Source organism: Stegostoma tigrinum, chromosome 11 (assembly GCF_030684315.1).
Source record: "Stegostoma tigrinum isolate sSteTig4 chromosome 11, sSteTig4.hap1, whole genome shotgun sequence".
NCBI classification, from domain to species: domain Eukaryota; kingdom Metazoa; phylum Chordata; class Chondrichthyes; order Orectolobiformes; family Stegostomatidae; genus Stegostoma; species Stegostoma tigrinum.
The window spans coordinates 43,167,397-43,188,652 of NC_081364.1; the positions used below are offsets into that span (position 1 = coordinate 43,167,397).

Sequence of the window (21,256 nt, forward strand, 5' to 3'; positions counted from 1 at the left end):
GAACCTTTTTAGAAGAAAAATCCTGGAATACAGTCCATCAGTTTCAGAAGACTTACCACTTTTTTTCTTCAGAGATAGTGATTTTTTGCTCTTTTTCCCTTCAAATTTTCTACGATTCTTAAGATGTTCTTCTACTTTGAAGACAGATACAAACTACTAATTGAAAATCTCTGCCGTTTCCATATCTCTCCAATCTAATTAGAATATTCCTTTAAATTAGCAGGCAGCACAAAGTTTGTGTGCTGCCTGCTTCTCAAGCAGCAGGTGTGATTGGTCATACGTTGCAGTCCACATGTCTTGTTCTAGGCCTTCTCCAATTTCTAACCCACTTGCAGCTTGAAATGTGTTTGGAAGCATTATTGTAAAAACTAACAGACATGAGTGTAGTGTGATCTCATGGTGTGATAGACTATATATTGCCTCCAAAATTAAGCACACAAAATGGGGAAGGCCATGTCAGCCCACCCCAGCTAATCTATTAGTTTAATGTTTCCAGGATTTTAACCTTCTTATGTTACATGCTGAAATCTATTTCTCATGTTGGCACAGGTTGATACTGAAATATGATCCAAAAATGAGTGTTGAAACATTCTTTCAATAAAATGAGAGCAAAAACATAAAAGGAAACCTATAATTTTCTGAAAGTACACACTGTGGAAGATATATGAAGGAGGAACTGTGCTCTTTGTGGAGTTGGGATAATAACAATTGTACGTTACAAATTGTACAATTGGCTACAGTTTGCACATTTTACTAAGTAATATTATTATTAATTTTCAATATTTTGTAGCCAAAGCTTTTGTCTCGGGAGCTGTTGGATCTGGTGGCATCTCATTTTAACCTCAAAGAGAAGGAATATTTTGGAATAACATTTATTGATGATACGTGAGTAAACCATTTTAACTCGTAAAGTGTTGCACTACAACAAGTAGAAATAGCGGCACATCGCTGATATGATCATGCTTTGCACTTTAGTACAGTTTGCTGCTGGAAATAATTTAGGAGGTAATTTAGAGCAAATAACCAAAAATCCTGATAATCTTTCTGAGAATAAATATCATGATTGAATGGGAAATATTATGAGCTAAGTTTGGAAATGAATCCATTCAAATACTGAATTTAATACAAATAGTATTGTTGTTTGAAACAGGGTAGACTGCCCTGGGGCACGAGAAACAATATATTTTTTTCATTGGCAACACTGCAAGCTGTGCCAAACTGTGAGGGAACAATGGCGTGGTCAACTAGGAACAAGTACTAATAAAAGACAGACTATCTTCTAATCTTATCACCAAATTCATGAAAAGTTGTCACACATAATACAGCTAAAAATATACTTGCTTCTGCTGAGTTCTACCTAAAGCAGTCTGTTGTTTGTACATTTAAGTGGATTAACTAGAAAATATTCTTCATCTCTGCTGAGATCTACTTAATCCCATCTGTTTTTTGTGCATTTGATTAAGTACATTAACTTGGTATGCTAATAGTGTAGCTGTGTGCTGGATTTTCTGAGATGTGGCAATCTCTTGCAAAGTGATGTTCCACTTCTTTCTACAAAACATAGGATACCACATTTCAGGCAGAAGATTCCAATCAGGGCTGCTTCAGAAGTGAAGAATTGTAGTTCCATTCTGACAGCTCCTTCATTGCATAGAATAGTTAGGGGAAAACAAACCACACCTCATTTTCACAGCAGTCAGCTGCCACGTTCTATAATGTAATGGTCAAACATCACAGACAGCCACATTTCACAGCTGCAATGAGAGTGTAAGTGCATAACGTAAAACAAAACAACTGTGGGTGCTGGTGATCATAAGCAAACAAAAACAGAAATTGCTGGAGAAACTGAGCAAGCCTGGTGGCATCTGAAGTGAAAACAGTGTTAACACCTCAAGTTCAGTCACCCTTCTTTAGAACATAAGTGCGTAAGGTATTGTGAGGTCCTGGGGTTGTCAGGATCTGTTGAGTAGGGAGTTGGAGAGAGGATCAGGTTCAGTGCTGGGGGAAGGGAAGAGTTCAGTCCTTTGGGCTCAGGGCAGGTTGTCAGGTCCAGAGCTGGATAAAGGGTTTCTCTGGGGCTAGGTGGACCATGTCTGATGATTTTAGAAAGGGGGTCAGGTTTTGTTGGCTAGGGTTAGTGAGTGGCAGGGAAAGTGGTCAGATCTAAGGGTGACAGGAGTTCTGGTGACTGGAAAGTCTCAGACCCAATGGGTAAGGGGTAAGTGTCAGATCCTGGAGGGAGAGTAAGTGTCAGGACAAGCCATGGGGGGCTGTTTTTGGGGATGTATGTCGAAAGGTGGGGTTCAGTTGGATAGTCAGGAGCTAAACTACGTATTCAAGAGTCTAATATTTCCTGAGTAACTAGGTACTTACCTGCATTGGAAGCCTCTAAGTTCTCCAATTTATATGTAATTGGCCTGTAGAATCTTCAATTTCCCCAAGGAATCCCAACTCCCATCTATGCTTCAGAAACAATTGTTTGGCCCCATCAAAAAAATCAAGAACAATATGTTATACAATCATATTTTACTTCTGGCACATAGCAAACAGTTTTCGGGGAGATACTGGTATAGTGACAATGTGACTGGAGTAGTCATCCAGAGGCTCAGGCTAAAGTTCTGGGGTCATGGGTTCAAATCCCAATCCAATAGCTGGTGAAATCTAAAGTTCAATTAAGTAATGACCAAAACTCTGGAATTGTAAGCCAGTGTTGGGAATGATGGTCATGAAACTATCATCCATTGTTGGAAAACCCTTTTAGTTCACAAATGTCCGTGAGGAAGGAAATCCATCTTCCTCATCTGTTTTGTCCTGCAAGTGACTCTGGACTCACAGCAATGTGGCTGACTCTTAACTGCCCTCTGAAATGACCAGGCAAGTCATTGAGTTATACCAAACTGCTGGAGAGAATTCACAAAGATGGTTCACTGTCAACTCCTCTAGATAAATTTGGGATGGGCAGCAAATGCTGGTCTTGGCAGCAATGCGCACATCCCAAGAAAAAGTGAAAACGAAATATTTTGGCACATTATTTAAATCAAACTCGGGGTATACTTTATTATGGAAAGAGTTTTGGCATTATTTCCTATGTTCCAATACCTCAGAGTAACATCAAAATTAAGTTCAATTAAAACAGGACCATTTATACATTAGGAAGAATGGAATTTTAATCAAACAAATGACTGAATACACCTCTGGAACAATTGCTACCTTGAGACCATTTTTAACTGCAAGTCAACTATGTAAAGTTGGTGCACATGCATCTGTTAACAATAGCCTCAAAGCTATATGAATTTGTAATCAGTGTGAGTACCAAAGAAAGTGGTGCCTGAATTGAAACAGCAAAGTTTTGAAGGTGATGGTTAAAATTTGTAACATTTGTGAATTTAATGTTTATTTTTTTAAAAAAGTTTATTGTTGCAGTATATTTCTAGCTGTTATTTTGACAAAATTTAGCTTCTGAAGTAGCACTCTGCTTCATATGTTAGATTTTATGAACAATAAAATCACACTAACATTTTTGTGTTATAGAGTTTCACTGCCCTGTGTCTTGAGATCATGAGACACAGTCAATAACGTTACTTTTCACAAATGGCAACAATATAGCGCTAAGTCCTAGCAGATTGGACAGTAGGGTACTTCAATTTTGTGTAGTTGCAGTGTACACTCTCTGTTATGTTAGTACCATAGACCAGGCCAACACATTTAAATTTGAACAAAACTCAAGAAAACTGCGTAGAATAATTCACTGGAAAACTTATAAGACTTTCATTCGAAATTAGTTGCTTTATACTTAATGGTATTTTAAATGTTTAATTGTTAATGATGTTATAAAGAATAAATCTAAACTTCACATTTGTCTTCCTGCAAGAATCAATTAGTCTACTGTAATAGAAGACTGGGATGATCTACTGGAGTATCCCCATCCACGTATCTCAATGGTTCTCAATTCATGTATCAACCAAGACTATAACTTTGTTGTTCCCAAGTGTGAGACAATACGTCACTTTTCAAACAGCTTTTAGTTTGAGGATTCATTCACATTAACCAAAAAATAACCAAGATATATGACTCCACAATGGTTCGAACTGGAACTGGCACTGTGGGAAAGCTTGGAATTCTACACACCCATTTCTCTCAATAGTTGAAGTGAAAAGCTCAGCAAGGGAGGTTTACAATATGGAACCAACTTGGGGGAAGAAAACAGGATGCAAGTAAGCATGTATGTATTGGCTGTGTCCAGTGTGAACAATGTACAGTCCAATATCTTGCACAACATCTTGATCTTAGAAATGCCAAGGCTCTGATTTTTGTAATCCCATTAGTCTTCAGTTTTTTCCCTCGTGATCTCATTCAAAAAAAACTCCAAGTCTCACATTTTCTTGTTCTACAAAATAAATTATGTAGCATTCTGTAATCCATGCACAACTACTATCAAAATGTTAAGTTTATTAAAACAATAATGTTTTCCCAATAAAGGCAACTTTATTAACCAAAATTCACAATAGATATTTCAATAATGTTCTACTTTGCTGTGTGAGCTGAGTGTTTTATTTTCCCTGGAACTGCAGAGCTCTATGCTCTCACTGACAAAATGACAACACACTGGGTTTTGAATACTCACAGGAAATTAACAATGTTCTTAAAATACCTACCACTGGAGACTGCAGTACTTCCAAAGTAGGCAAATAACTTCACTCAAAGGTTTGTCAAACTGGTTAAAACGTTCCTTGTGTTATACATTCGCTGAAACTCAAAAGTTCCCTCATTCTATTTTAATAACAGTGAAATCATACAAGAAGCCAAACTTCAATGTTGGGAAGATCACCTTGCTCCTGTTAGCACCTACTTAACTGCAGTCTGGCTCTGTTTGTTTAATGGGCTTTACCCCCCCCACCCAACCCTGACTTGAGAGCAGCCTTTGTCCTAGCCATGTTGATCTTGGCGAAGGACCATGGGAGACTCCTGTTTTACACTGCAAAAGGTAGAAGATTATTTCCTCGTTTCCTGTACTCTTGAATAAATTAAAGATATTCACTTGCAGCTGATGAGAAAACTGTTCTCTGTCAGTGTTTTGGCATAATATGCTAATAGGTGCTGAGCTGAGCGTAACTCCATTCTCAGATGTCCATTGCACTACTTAAATAATCAACAAAAAATGAGTCCCTTGTGGGGATAGTGAATCTGTTTTAGAAGTAAAATGAGCTAAAATTAATACGTCATTTTAAGTGATGTATATTGACTGACCCCATCATATTTGCCATTACATTGTCCTGAAATTTGTAATTCTGAATGCAATTAAGATGAAATGATAACACTTACGTTACAATGCTAATAGCACCTGTTTCCTGTGAATAATCAACATTGTGTTTATATATCTTCACGACATTGAAATCATAACAAAGCAATTCAGCAATGCTGAGGTAAAATGCCTCTCCACCCCTCTCATCCACTCCAACCTCTCCCCTGCAGAACATGCAGCCCTCTGCTTCCTCCGCTCCAATCCCAACCTCACCATAAAACCCACAGACAAGGGAGGCGCAGTTGTAGTATGGCGGACTGACCTCTACATTGCTGAAGACAGACGCCAATTCTCCAATACCTCCTCCTACCGCTCCCTGGATCACGACCCCACCCCCGAGCACCAAACCATCATCTCCCCAACCATCGACAAACTCATCACCTCAGGTGACCTCCCACCCACGGTCTCCAACCTCATTGTTCCCCAACCCCACTCTACCGCTTCTATCTCCGTCCCAAAATCCACAAGCCCGCCTGCCCTGGTCACCCATTGTCTCCACCTGCACCTGCCCCACTGAACTCATCTCCACCTATCTGGACTCCATTTTCTCTCCCATGGTCCACCTCCTCCAGAACTTGCAATTCCCTGGTCCCCAACACCTCATTTTCACCATGGACATCCAGTCCCCATACACCTGCATTCCCCATGCAGATGGCCTAAAGGCCTTCCGCTTCTTCTTGTCCCGCAGGCCCAACCAGTCCCCCTCCATGGACACCCTCATCCACCTAGCCGAACTCATCCTCACCCTCGACAAATTCTCTTTCAATTCCTCCCATTTCCTACAAACAAAGGGCATGGCAATGGGCACCCACATGGGCCCAAGCTATGCCTGCCTCTTTGTAGGTTACGTGGAACAATCCCTCTTCCGTACCTACACTGGCCCTACACCCCACCTCTTTCTCCGTTACATTGATGACTGTATCGGCGCCGCCTTGTGCTCTCAAGAGAAGCTTGAACAGTTCATCCACTTCACCAACACCTTCCACCCCAACTTCAAGTTCACCTGGACCATCTCCAACACATCCCTCACCTTCCTGGACCTCTGTGTCTCCATCTCAGGCAACTACCTAGAAACCAATATGCATTTCAAGCCCAGCGACTCCCACAGCTACCTAGAATACACTTCCTCCCACGCACATTCCTGCAAAAATTCCACCCCCTGTTCCCAAATCCTTTGCCTCCACCTCATCTGCTCCCATTTCACTCCCATACATCGCAGATGTCCTCGTTCTTCAAGGACCGCAACATCCCCCCCCCCCCCCCCCCACCCCGCGCTGGTCGAGAACGCCCTTGACTGTGTCTCCCACATTTCCTGCAACATATCCCTCACACCCCGCCCCCTCAATAACCGCCCTAAGAGAACCCCCTCGTCCTCACATACCACCCCACCAACCTCCGGATACAACGCATCATCCTCCGACACTTCCGCCATTTGCAATCGGACCCCACCACCAAAGACATTTTTCCATCCCCACCCTTGTCTGCTTTCCAGAGGGACCACTCTCTCTGTGATTCCCTTGTCCGCTCCACACTCCCCTCCAACCCCACCACACCCGGCACCTTCCCCTGCAACCACAGGAAGTGCTACACTTGCCCCCACACCTCCCTCACCCCCATCCCAGGCCCCAGGAAGACTTTCCATATTAAGCAGAGGTTCACTTCCACATCTGCCAATGTGGTATACTGCATCCGCTGTACCCGGTGTAGCTACCTCTACATTGTGGAAACCAAGCGGAGGCTTGGGGACCGCTTTTGCAGAACACCTCCGCTCGTTTCACAATAAACAACTGCACCTCCCAAGCGTGAACCATTTCAATTCCCATCTCCCATTCCTTGACGACATGTCCATCCTGGGCCTCCTGCAGTGTCGCAACAAAGCCACCTGATGGTTGCAGGAACAGCAACTCATATTCCGCTTGGGAACCCTGCAGCCCAATGGTATCAATGTGGATTTCACAAGCTTCAAAATCTCCCCTCCCCCTTGCATCGCAAAACCAGCCCAGCACGTCCCCGCCTCCCTAACATGTTCTTCCTCTCACCTATCCCCTCCTCCGACCTCAAGCCGCACCTCCATTTCCTGCCTACTAAACTCATCCTGCCCCCTTGACCTGACCATCCTCCCCAGACTGACCTATCCCCTCCCTACCTCCCCACCTATACTCTCCTCTCCACCTGTCTTCTCCTCTATCCATCTTCGGTCCGCCTCCGCCTCTCTCCCTAATTATTTCAGAATGCTCTCCCCATCCCCCTTTTCTGATGAAGGGTCCAGGCCCGAAACGTCAGCTTTTGTGCACATAAGATGCTGCTTGGTTGGCTGTGTTCATCTAGCTCCACACTTTGTTATCTCGGATTCTCCAGCACCTGCAGTTCCCATTATCTCTGGTAAAATGAAAAAGTCAGGTTTATGCATCTCACCGAACAGTATTATCAAATATCACACACATATGTAAGTATAATGGTATTTTAAGCTGGGTAAAAGAAAGCCATTTTAGTGACATATAATGAGGTAAACTGCTACCTCTTACATTGAAAAAAACACTTCTGGAATTTAAATACTCACAAATCTTCCTGGCTCAGCTCAATAATTAAGAGAAATCCTTTGTTCACGTGCAAAAACACTATCACTTACGCACAGTTTCCATACCAAAGACGCAAATACGAGCCCAAGTTATCTTAAAAGGCAAACAGTGAAAAGGGTAAATTCTCCAGCTGTGAAATCTGGCAAATCCAACAGCAGCGTTCTGACGAGGGATGTACTTAATTATACCAGTCACCAGCACAGTTATCTCACACCACTGAAAGCATTAAAATAAACTGACAACAGCATCATACCACACACTGCACTCTCCGTGTTCAATAACCCAGTTCATGTTATCAGAACAAAAAATCCACCTGTAACGGAATTCATTCTAATACACTATTCCAATAGCAATCACCAAAACTTTATATACATTCAATGGATGTGTTTTTGATAGCATGAGCCATTTCTTGCACACTTGAACAGTAACACCATTATACTATGCTATATCATTTTTCTTACTGAGTTTATTTTACTTGTTAGAAATAACTTATTATAATATTAGGTCATTAAATAATCTAATAATTAGGTTATTTCTAACTATAATCCACTATGTAAAACCAGTGCTGAAGACCCATACTCTTTGCTTCACATGTTTTCACTCACTTACAATGTTACAAAGAATCATTTAGGATGATGTGAAGATATGTCTGCCAGAATACGAGGAATTTCCAGGTATTTGAAGTGAAACATTTGTTATCTTTAAAGATCTGGAGCAAATGCAAGAAGCTCGTCTTATCCAATTCACATTCTGAAATTTCTTTTAAAAATCAGACTGCAGGAAATACTCAACACATCCTGCAGTATTTGTGGAGAGAGAGTCAGAAATTAACACGCTGAGTCCAAAATGATTCTTCATAACTTGTTTCAGTTCCAGCATGTCTTGTTTTTATGCAGATTTCCAAAACCTGCAACATTTTGCTCTTATTCTGAAACTTAAACCCAGTAACATCTGCAGTCCATTATACATGCATGTGCGCAGTGAGAAGCCTCATTACAATCAGACAGATATTCATTATTAAAAATGATCATTATAAAAAGTATCTATAGAAATGAACTGCATCATAATCTGTGATTATTTATGGCTTCACAATTCTCATAACTTTCTCTTCCCTGTAGAGGTCAGAGTAATTGGCTGCAGCTGGACCGAAGGGTATTGGATCATGATTTGCCTAAGAAAACAGGACCAGTGGCCTTATTCTTCTCAGTCAAGTGAGTTAATTAGTATTTGCATAGAACTGAGATCATATAATGGCAACAAATGTATATTTCGAGACTGACAGTGTTCTTGTTCACAGAATCACAGCATTATTGCAATTCAGTCGAAGGTCATTCAGCCCATCGTGCTTGTACCAACTCTCTGAGCTCCTTCAATTGACGCCAATGTCCTCCCTTTTCCCTGCAATTCTGCATATTGTTCCTATTTAAATAAACATCCAATGTCCTCTTGAATGCCTCAATTAAACCAGCCTCCACCACACTCTTCAGCAGTGCATTCCCAGTTGCAGCATAAAAAGCTTAATCGTCACCTCAACCTTTGCTAAAATGCTTGAAACTCTGCCCTCTGGTTCTCTGTTCTTAGATACGCAGGAATAATGTTTTGCTATTTATTCTGTTCAGACCCCTCAAGATTTGAAAACTTCAATCAAATCTCCTAATGACCATCTACTCTCCAAGGAAAACAGTCCCTACTTTCTATTTCCTATTGACATGCTTATTCAATACTTTGGGATTTCCCTTTATGTTAGATGTCAGTCTTTCTTCGTAATCTTTTTTTGCTTCTCTTACTTGATTTTTCACAACTGCAGCATCAGATGCCTGGAACCATTCACATAAATCACTTTTCCATTCTCTCCATTGCATTCACATTCTTCCTACATTAGGACATTCAGAAATGCACACAGTACTCCAGCTGAGGTCTAAACAGTGACCTATGCAAGTTCAGCATAACTGCTAAGCCCCTGGGTAAAATATGGAATTTGACACAAACTAAAGTCACTTCCTGTGTGTTGAAAACCTGTTATTTCCGTGAAAATCTTCAGCTTTTAAAATGCTTAGTTTATTCCACTTCTTTCCCCCAAATGGGCTGTGTGTAAAACATTGAACCATTTCTCTCGTCAATGAGCTACAGTTAATCACCAAGAAATTATTTTTATGTGATACGACTGAGGACACTAGATAATACAAAAGCTAATGGTCTTGATAAATTACATCAATAGTACTGAAGAATATGCTTCATGGCTTCTTACACCCCAGACCAAGCTGTTCCTGTACAGCAATAACACTGGCATCTAGCTAGTAATTTGTTCACAAAATGCGGTGTCTGCTGACACCTCTAACAACATGCAACTGCACACACACCAATCTAGGAACGTCAGTATGCATGATTCCAGACCAGATATATCATCATGTAAATTTACGTGATGTCATGCGCAAAGCCCACAGCACGTGTGCAGTGAAGAAGTGCGTACTGTTATAAAATGAAGTTCAGGATGGGGTAACTGAGGACATGGGAGAGGGGGAAGTGTGGATGATGGAGGTGGCTGAGAGGACACAGGATCCAGAAAGCTCCTCTCCCAGGTCCCATTCTCTTCCTGTCATGGGCCAATCCCAGCCCTGTTTCCCCCAGATGAATTCTTCTTTTCTGTGCCTCCTGGATGCATGATATACCTTTTTAAATTCGCAAATACAAATGCAGCTACAGAGGGAGATAAAAAAAATTAAGTGCATGGTACAGAATCTAAAGAGTGAAGCTGAAGAATCTTACGGAATCAGAGAACACTTTTATAATTCAACTTTTAGTACTTAATGCCCAAGATTACTAATACATTTATGTTTCAGTAAACTTGGTCAAATTATCAACCACTTAAAAACTGAAATAACAGATTATGACATAACTCCTGTGGAATTTTAGTAATTGAATTTTTACCACTATAATAACAGCTCTATGTTATGTTAATTTTCTAATCAAGTAGTAATAAAATCTATTAATTTTGCATCTTCAAATTTTGTTTTCATAAGTCATTGTTGCTGCCATGAGTTTTTTTTGGTCCAAAGTAAATCAATTATTTCAATAGTGAAACTCAAAAGCAACCTGAGTTATTAATTCAGAAAATATGTTTTTAAATTCTTTGTTTATTTTAGCTATATGAGCATTTTCACTGCCCAATCGCAGCTAAACTGCTAGCTGTAATGAACTGTACAAAATAGCTGTACACCTCCGACAGGAATAAAAGACAAATTACGAATCTGTTCAATGTAATAGCACCACGAGAAACATTGTAACATATCTACGGTTAAATTATTTTTAGTTAAATAATTTTTTTAAATTCAGTACAACACTTCATGAAGTGAAAGCTGGCATTTTTATTCATTTCAGAAAAATGGAAAATGACGTGGTTTAAAATACTTCAAAACCAAGGGCTGTTGTGCTTCCCATTTTCAGACTTTATATGAAAGCTGGAGGGATTAGAGCAGAGAAACCTGCAGGATCAAAAGCACAAGTTGCTGGAACAGCTCAGCAGGTCTGGCAGCATCTGTGAAGAAAACATCAGAGTTAACATATTGAGTCTGGTGAAAGGGTAACCAGATCCGAAACATTAACTCTGACTTTATTTTTCACAGATGCTGCTAGACCTGCTGAGCTTTTCCAGCAACTTGTGTTTTTGTTCCAGATTTACAGCATCCACAATTCTTTTGGTTTTTATTAAAGAAACCTGCAGATCTGGAAGGCCACGAGAACTCTCAACATTAAGACAACTAGTTGGCAGCCAGCAGGATTTCTACTGTTCGTAAAACTTCAATTAATGTGGTACTGTCAGCCAACCAATCAGCACTCAGCAGTGCCATGGACTCCCAGGGTGGAGGAGTAACCACAGAATCAGTGAATGCCGTTGGACGGTGAGGGTGGTCTCCTGGGTTGGAGATGGTTGTCTGAAGATCAGAAGCAAAGGGAAGTCCAGAGGCTTTTGGGAGCCACCTAGACGCCTTCTGTTATGGTGCTTGATTGCCACTGATTAGTACAGATCAAGAGAGCCCTCCCCACCTCCCCGCCTCCCCCAATCCCCTTCAAACAGCCTGCTTACACTGGTAACCAGTTGAGGATGCCAACACTTTATAAACCTGCCCATAGTGCCTTTCTGCTTCAGCTTTCCAAAGTCTTTACCCGTTTACCGATCCAACACGTTCCTGAGCTGTGGGTAGTGGGCAGACTTTGGGGAGAGTTAAGAGCTGAATTACTCTCGGCCTGTAACCTGCTTTTACAGTCTCAGCATTTTTCTGCTCGAATAAAAGCAAAGCGCTGTGGATGCTGAAAATCTGAAACAATCACATAATTATGTAGAGAGAGAAAACAGTGTTAATGTTCAAGTCTGGTATGACTTGTCTTCAGAACCCTTCTCTCTCCACTGCCAATTGTGTTGAGTTCCTCCAGCTGTGTTTGTTACAGCATGTCTGTGGTTGGTCCAGATCAGTTTCCGGCCTGTGATAAACCACAGGATATAGATCCTTGCAGCACAGGCAATACTCAGGCTTTTAAGACCTCAGTTGGTGTTGATGTAGAGAACAAATATTGAACTTGAACCTTCCTGCCCAGAGCCTTATGGAGGTGGGAAGGTGAAAAGCACACTATCATCCCATCAAGTCAAGTTTCCTTCTCACCTCCAGGCCCATTGCATCTGGAGCCAGAAGATTCTGCATTTAAAATTTTGACCTCTGCCATCACAGGACATTTAAACATATGTAGATCTTAAGGCATCTTTCACCTTTTATCGATAGAATTCATTTCATTGAGCAAATAGTGTTTTAAGGAAGTCTTTCCATGAATCTGAAACAAAAAATACTTGCACAAGACCATAACTGCATCAAGTTTTAACTTGCCATTGACAAACCATGTACCCTGTATGAACAAACTGGGGGAGTCTGATATGGGTTATATATGTAGCAGTGGTGGGGGTGGTCTGCTGGGTTTGTTAATATGAGCATAGTTCTTTCTACTTCCCTACCATATGTCAACCTAGCACTCTTAAATGCTTTTTGTAAATTGACTCTTCCCAAACTCTACTTTATTTTTAACATCATATTCTTCCTGTTTTACATTGTGTCCTTCTCAGGTACATTGTTAGTAAACTGTTAACACTTCTTGTCACTTCTCGGCTGTAACGCTTTGCCTCTAAGATTACTCCATCCTGATCAATTCTCCTGTCTCTCTATTAATTTTCAGTTGTACCAGTCTTTTTTCCTTAATAAGGATATTGTCTGTAGCATTTACCCAATGCTGCCCAAACATTTTCCTGCGAATAAAACTAGGATGGAACTCCATGGTGACCACATCTGTCTCAGAGCTCAGGACCCAAGTTTAAGATTGCAACCCCATCATGGTCCAGACCACCGCTTTGGGAAATCCTGACTTAACCTCCATGGTTGTTCAATCCTATGTAAGAAAGAATTGCACGTTGTGTAGTTTAGCATGTCAACAATGATGGTTAGATTTAATTAAAAGCCTACAGCAAACTAAAAACTTCCTGAAATCAAATCCTTTCACCCCCCTCAGTGGTTAAAGAAAAGATAAACTGGCAGAAAGGCAGATTATTCAAACAGATAATTCCAGTTCTCACTCCCTTCACAGCTTTGTTGATTGAAGCATTAAGTGTCTCAGGTTCAATTCCAGCCTGAACCAGAGAGGTTCGCAGCATGGAAACAGACCCTTCGGCCCAGCCTGTCCATGCCACCCAGTTCTCACAATTAATTTAGTCCCATCTGCCTGCTTTTGGTCTATATTTGTTCATACCTATTTCATCCATATACCTGTCCAAACGTTTGTTAAATGACAAAATTGTACTCACCAGCACCACTACCTCCAGCAGCCAGTTCCAGACACTCAACACCCTCTGTGTAAAAAAATGTCACTCTGGACCCTTCTGTATCTCTCCCCTCTCACCTTAAACCTACGCCTTCTAGTTTTAGAACCCCCTACCATATGGAAAAGCCATTGGCTGTCTAGCTTATCTGTGTGTCTCATGATTTTACAGGCCTCTATAAGGTGAACCCTCAGTCTCTTATGCTCCAGACTATTCATTCTCCTCCTGAAACTCAAGCGTAAATGCATGTGAATGTATGTACAACCCCACCCCGCCTCCCCCCTCTTCCCCCCGCAAGGTTAACAGCCTTCTGAGACTCTGTGCTCGTGACTGATGTTCCAGTGTAAGGTACCAAGGCAGGGAATCATCTTCCAGCAATAAATATCTTGAGGGAAGCAGGGTGGAAAAAGTAAATTGCAACCTTCTGAAACTTCTCAATTTGTCCTTTATTAAAAATCATCAATATGAAATTTGCTGAAATAATTTCGGTTCTCAAAAATAAAGTTTGATTTTCTCATTCCACTTTTACCTCCAATGATTTTCCATAGCATTGTTCAAAAAAGACTGGGAGATAGTTAATTCTTCTATTACAATTTTGGATTTAAAATTATCTTTAAACATTTCAGATCTGGGCTAATCATTGGGGAATGACACAATCTGCTCTATTCATCAGCAAAAGACTTGTTCTCTTGAGAGCTGCAGCTAACCACGAGGAGGCGTGCGTGAGCTGATGCGTTCCCTTGCAATGTGTAAACATGTAAACATGACTGAAAATGGTCATGTGAACTCAGGAGATAGGTTACATACCATTGTTTTGAAGCGACTTTGATGCCATAAAGTTGTTTATGAAAATATGAACTGCAAAAAATATTAATTATTCCATTGCTAATGAAATGCAGAAATTAAGTCAGTTTTCAATCATTTTAATTTAGGTTTTACATTGAAAATATATCATTCCTAAAGGACACTACCACTGTGGAATTATTCTTTCTGAATGCAAAATCCAGCATTTACAAGGTAGGAACGTTTAGCCACTGTTTTATGTCTCAAAGTATCTATCAAATTTAAAGCTGCTCTTTCCTTATAAAAACACTTGTAAAGAAATAAATAAATAAACATGTTTTTGAATGAGACACATTCCATGTTAGAAAAGTTATGATTCAAACCTAATCTATTTTACTCACCTGGAGAATGTACTAGAGTGGGATTTCCTAGTCATTTCACACTGTTTTTCTTGATCTATATGAATGACTTCGGACTGCAAAGTGCATCTTCAAAATTTTCAGATGATGCAAGTCTTGGAAATATTGTGAACCGCAAAGTGGTTAGGAATAGATTGTAAGGGGACATAGGCTGGTGGACATGTGGCAAAGGATGTTTAGTGTGGAAAAATATAAAATTATACATTTTAGGAGGAAGTACAAGGGGACATAGCATTCAATAAAGGCTGCAGTTATAAAGGGTTGCAAGGATAGTAAAATGTGGCAGTATGTACAGTCATAGAGTTTACAGTGCCAAAAGTGGACATTTGGTCATTTCTGTGCCAATCACCAAGCATCCATTTATTCAAATCCTATTTTCCAGCATTTGGCCCATCGCCTACTATGCTATGACATGTCAAGTACTAATCTAACTAATTCTAAATGTCTTGATGATTCCTCTCTCTATCACCCTTTTGAGCTATGAGTACCAACTAGTCACTCCGCTCCAGGTGAGAACATAGCTGAATTGCTGCGGTCAAGCAACAACACAGTGAATCACTTCTGTACCCTCTCTAATGCAACCACATCCGTCCCATAGTGTGGCAACCACAGCTGCAGGCAATACTCCAAACACGTCCAAACTAACATTATTTACAACTCCATTATAAACTCCTTGTTCTTGCATTTAGTGCCTCAACTAATAATAAGTACCCATCTGCCTTCTTAACATCTTTTGCTACTCTGTACCTCTAATCCTCTGTACTTCCTAGGATCCTACCATTTGTTGTGGACTCCCTTGCCTTGTTAGTCCTCCTGAAATTCATCATCTCACACTTTTAAGGATTAAATTCCATTTGCCACTGTTCGACCCGTCTGACCAACCCATCTGTCGACCATCAGGTGCAGGATTCCAGTCACAAAAACACCTTTCAACAAATCCTCCTCTGTTTCCTGCCACTGAGCCAATTTTAGATTCATTTTACCGAATTGTCCTGAATCCTGTGTGCTCTTAGCTTCTTAACCAGTCTGTCATTCAAGACTTTATCCAAAGTCTTACTCAAGTACATGTACACTACATCAACTGCACAATCCTTATCTACACATCTAGGCTCTCCTCGAAAGGCGTAATCATATTTGTTCGACATGCTCTCCCCCTGACAAAGCCATGCTGACTTGAAACAAGACGATAGGGAAAATTGATAAAAATGTAGAAATTGAGGTGGTGTACAAAAGCTAAGAAATCATAGTTAAAAAAGCACAAAATATGTTAGATGCTGAAAGTTATTATGGACCTTTATAAAACATTGGTTTGCCCTTTTAGCTGGAGAATTGTGACTATCTCTGAGCACTTTATGAAGGATAGGAAAACCTTAGAGAGAGTGTGTAGAAAGATTTATGAGAATGGCACAGGGGATGAGAGACTTCAGTTGCATGAACAGATTGGAAAATCTGGGTCAGTTCTTCTTGGAAAGGAGTAAGCTTAGAGGAAATTTGTTACAGATTTTCACAATTACAGGGACTCTGGATAGAATTGGTAGAGAGAAACTTTTCCCATTGTTGAACATTTGACAATCAGAGTACTTTGGTTCTTTCACCACTCACCTCAAATCAAAGGCAAAATGAGGATTTTTTTTGTTATATAGTGAGTGATTGGGAATAAACTGCCTGAGAATGAGGTTGCTCCCAAACAGGATTCGAAAAGCACCTGAAGAGACAGAGGAATGACTTGGACGGGGAATGGCACTTGCTGAGTTGTACTTGCTAGCACACAGTTGGACACAGTGGGCCTCTAGTACTGCAACTATTTATTGATTCTATTTTGAAGTGCAGCCAAATTAGTTTTCTTTATTTTACTTTGGATGTTTCACCAGCTGTTAATTTAATTTGGTGATTGTATTGCATCACATTATTACCCACAGTTGATAACTTCACCAAAGTGAAACACAGGAATATTTATCCTGGTGCAGAAAAACTTACTTGCACAAGAAAAATCCAGGATGAGAAAAACTCAACTTGCTTACTTTATCTAGAGTCGCCGCATTCATATTTTATTATAGCCCTCCACCCCACAATTCTTGTTCACTCCCTACAGTTGGGAATGCTATACTATCAGTCTCACTAGAGACTCAATAAGTGTTGTTAACATTTCTATGACCCTCAGTTCCATTTGTTAACTGATATGAACCCAGCTCCTTCCTGAATTAGTTACCTTCTCGGCAACATGTTCCACAAAACCACTTTCCTGTAGGTTTGGGGAAAAAAGCATTTTAAACTTTGTCTGCACTTATGAATTTTGTCCTTGACCTTACTGCTATACTTTGTCACAGAGGGCAAAGGAAAGTCAATTGTTTACCCTGTTACATTTGTATGTACAATTGTCTCAGCCGGTAAGTGATTTAGACCAGAACAATCTATAGAATTTTTATACACCCAGACAACATGGTGGTTTGAGTCAGTATAAGGAAAAGCAGAAAAAAAAACTTTGTGAATGTTGTTTTTAATAAAAAGTCAAGAAATACTGTAATCATGTAAGTATTAGGTGAGTGAAATAAGATAATGATCTATTAAGTATCATTTAGACTTTCATTCTTGACATCTAGTTTAACAAGCATTCCTGTTTTTCAAGAAAACAAAGCTTGCCTTGTTTTATGCTTTCAAAGATTACAGAGTTAGAGTTTGATTTACAAAAGGAATAAAATTGTTGTCTGATTAATTAGTGGGACTCAACTCAGTATTTCAAAACAAATTGAAGCGCCCAAAGAAGTGGCTTCACAGAGTTCAGAGTTTATTTCAGAGAGCAGAACCTGAAAGCTTTTAAATCCCAGGAATTCCTATTGCTTTAACACAAGCAATAATTCAGCCAGTGCAGAATTTGGAAAGCATGCTTATTGCAAATTGTGATTAGCAAATTGTCATCATTGAATAAACAAAATCACTTCATAAAATTGATATAGCAGCTCTGCAGCCTTTGGAATGGAAATATGGTTTTTAATTTTTAATTTAAATGTGAAAAGTTCAAAGTAAATTTAGCCGGTTTAAAAAATAACTTCCAAGTTTGTTTTGTTTATGAAGACAGTTGGCACCAGAGGGGAAGGAAAGGTCACCCACTCTTATCTTTGCAGGCCCCATTCTCCCATTCACTTATCACTAAAAGCACTTTATTTCTAGCATTTAATCATGAAATTATCTCAAATCTAGAATTCTAAAATTGTGTGTGTCCATGTATGAACCTATGCTGTCAGTAAGTATAAAAATACAATATTTTTTAGTCAGTTTTAAAGAGGTGAAAAACAATGGCAGAGGTGCTTGTCAGAGGATGCTATTTATTTTTCCACTGAAATAAGAGTGAATATTGTATTGCATAATTTAGCTGCCTACCTTTGGTACACCAGAGATTAGCATTCCATATCCTGTATAGGATATTTTCAGAATTCTACAACATTGAGTACAGGATCTGGGAAATCATATTGTGGTTGCACAGAACATTAGTGAGGTCTCTTCTGGTCTACTCTATCCAGTTCCGATTGCGTAGTTATATGAAGGATATTATTAAGTTAGAGAGGGTTCAGAAGAGATTTACCAGGATTTAGCTGGGTATGGAAGATTTGAATTATTGAGAAAGGCAGGATAGGCTGAGATTTCTTCACTGGAGCATAGGAGGTTGAGAGGTGATCTTATAGAGGTTTGCAAAATCATGAGGAGTGGAGATAGGGTTAATGGTAGGTGTCTTTTCCCTAGGACGGGGGATTTGAAGAACAAGGGGCACATTTTTAAAATGAGAGGAGAGAGAAAAATAAAAGAAGGCATGCGGGCTATATTTTTTACACAGAGAATGGTGTGTGCAGAGTGAACTTCCTGTAGAGGCACTGTTACAACATTCAAAAGACACGTAAGTACATAAATAGGAAAGATTTGGAGGGAAATGGGCTAGGAGCAGGCAGATGGGACTAGTTTAGTTTAGAATTATGTTCGGCATGGGCTGGTTGGACTGAAGGGTCTGTTTCTGCGCCATATGACAGTATGACTGTGATCCTATCCCTTTTAAGTATTTCAAATTAACCACTTATAACCTGAAATGTGATTGTATCGCAATTCTACCAGACGGTGTCCTCAAAGCGGGAATGGTCCATCAACTACAAATTTGTACAATTTCATTTACAGTTCTCTTGTAGTTTTGTAGCATTTGATATTTTAAAAAAAACCAACACCACAACTTATCTTACAACAAGATGAAAACATAGGTTATTATACCACCCTGGCTGCAATTTATTTAAGGAAAAAATTGGTTTTGGGTTATTAAAAAAATACAGATACAAAAATTAAAGGTAAGCAAGCATAACAATTACATATAAAGTTAAAAAAGCCAGTTTTGTTAATTATTGGCCTAGGCTCTCTGCTAATATAAAATGCTGACGTGAAAAGTGGTAGAATACAATGCTTGTTCAATCAACAGGAGTTGTGTCTTCTCTCATGATGACACAAGTGTAATGCAGAGAAAACTTAAAACAGGCTGTTCACACAACTCCTAATGGCTTAGTCAGGAGTAGAGTTTCTGTATCAGAATGGCAGAAACATCTGTTATACTATGTCGTCTGCATTCGCTCTCAGCTGATATCCCTTTGATGATACTGTCATCCTTGGACATGTTCATGATTTTGGAATAAATTTGTGCAACTCGCAGTTCACCACCCTAATCTTCACTGTACACTTCTACAAGACAACACCTGATTAACTGAAGTGCACTCTCAGACTGCCTGTGATGCATTGTAAGATGATTGTGGTGTATCAATGATGCTTATGGTATCCCTGTTCAACTTGGACATCAGGCTTTATGCACAGGTATCATCAGCCAAACAAGTACAGCCTAGACTTGGTGACTAAAAGTCAAGACATAACTCTGCCCATTTTCAAAATAATGGAATTGTGGAAACTTCTGCAATATTGAGCATGACTTCCATTATACCATGATACTGGTTTAAAACAGTGCATGAACTATTTTCTGTGGCTATATGGATAACATTGACACAGGGACCAGCGCTGAGTGGGTGTAATATTTGATTCATTGACCTTGATGAAACAATTTGCTCTATAAAATTGCAATACCTTGTCATGTTGCTCCCAGTTTTCTAATCAAAAGCTAATTAAATTGATATCTCCAGTGAGCAAAGCACTTGTCACTTGCTTGACATAACTGTGTATAACTTTTTGGATTGTGTTACAGATATCTCCAGTATCAGTTAAAAATGATTCCACTGAATAAATCTTATGGGCTGGAGCTGTACTTGTCCTGGAGGGCTTAGCAGATCTGCATGCAGCATATAGGTTAAGTCTTAAGAGCTTCCTTTGAAAAGTGAAGTCTCTGCTCACCCCGCTTAGTCAAATGGAGGTAGAAACCCATACACATAAGTAGAACAAGCCTTAACAGTCTGGTGTCCTTATATATTTTTTCATCTTTTCAGCCAAGGAGGAAAGATATGGGGATATTTCACAAAGATAATGTTCAATATTACATTCTAGCTCATGGCGGGTTAAACTAATTTTTACGTTTGAATTAAAATAACCTTACTGAAGAATTGTTCCTAATGTGCATGTCATGATCATTGCCATTAAATGCTCTGAATATGTTTCGACATGTTGCAAAACTTAATATTCTTGATGAACTAAAGCAATAGTTACATTATTGGACTCAATTCTGAACAAACATTCTCTATGATATATCAAAAAATTAAGGAATCCTTTAAAGGTCTGAACAAAAACTAGTCAGTAGTCATGCTGTCCTAAAAAGAGGGTATGTTGCAGCCTTTCAAGAAATACCATAAAAACAATCAGTATAATAAGTGGCAATTATGAAAAACACAAAAACAAGAGAAATTATATGACAAAAAGGGGGCTGTGTTTGCGTTAGAGGCACACAAAAAGTCAGACAGTGCCCAGTCTACAATCCTTCCACCACCCATGGCCCATTCCCCATAAAATAGCAGGAAGGCACTGACGTTGGTAGCTCGCCTGCCATTTAAAAAAAGGAATGAGCGGTTGAAATTGCTAACACATCAAATGACCCAAATATTTCATTGCCTATGTCATAATGTAGTTGGCATTGGCAGGAGGGCAGGAGTTAAAATACCTTTTTTAATAAAACTGGTTGAAAAGGTTGGAAGAAAAGGGGGGGGTTTGTCCTTTGGGTTGGGTTGGAAGTATGTGTTCCCTGTGCATTTTAGGAAACCAACCCGCAGCCCCAATCCCCCAACACTCTCAGCCCCTCCATTGTCACATTTCACTCCTGATTAATGGAACTGCTGTGCTGCTAATCAATCAA

At 39.7% G+C, this 21,256-nt stretch overlaps 1 protein-coding gene across 3 annotated transcripts in view; it reads left to right on the forward strand.

The window, feature by feature from the left end:
- LOC125460326 (FERM domain-containing protein 4B-like) overlaps window positions 1–21,256 on the forward strand; it is a 325,635-nt gene that overhangs the window by 166,307 nt on the left and 138,072 nt on the right. For all 3 annotated transcript variants that reach the window (XM_048547693.2, XM_048547691.2, XM_048547692.2), the window contains exons 3-5: window positions 791–885; window positions 9,000–9,092; window positions 14,671–14,755. In XM_048547693.2, coding sequence (XP_048403650.2) covers window positions 791–885; window positions 9,000–9,092; window positions 14,671–14,755 — 273 coding nt within the window. The remainder of the gene's footprint in view (window positions 1–790; window positions 886–8,999; window positions 9,093–14,670; window positions 14,756–21,256) is intronic.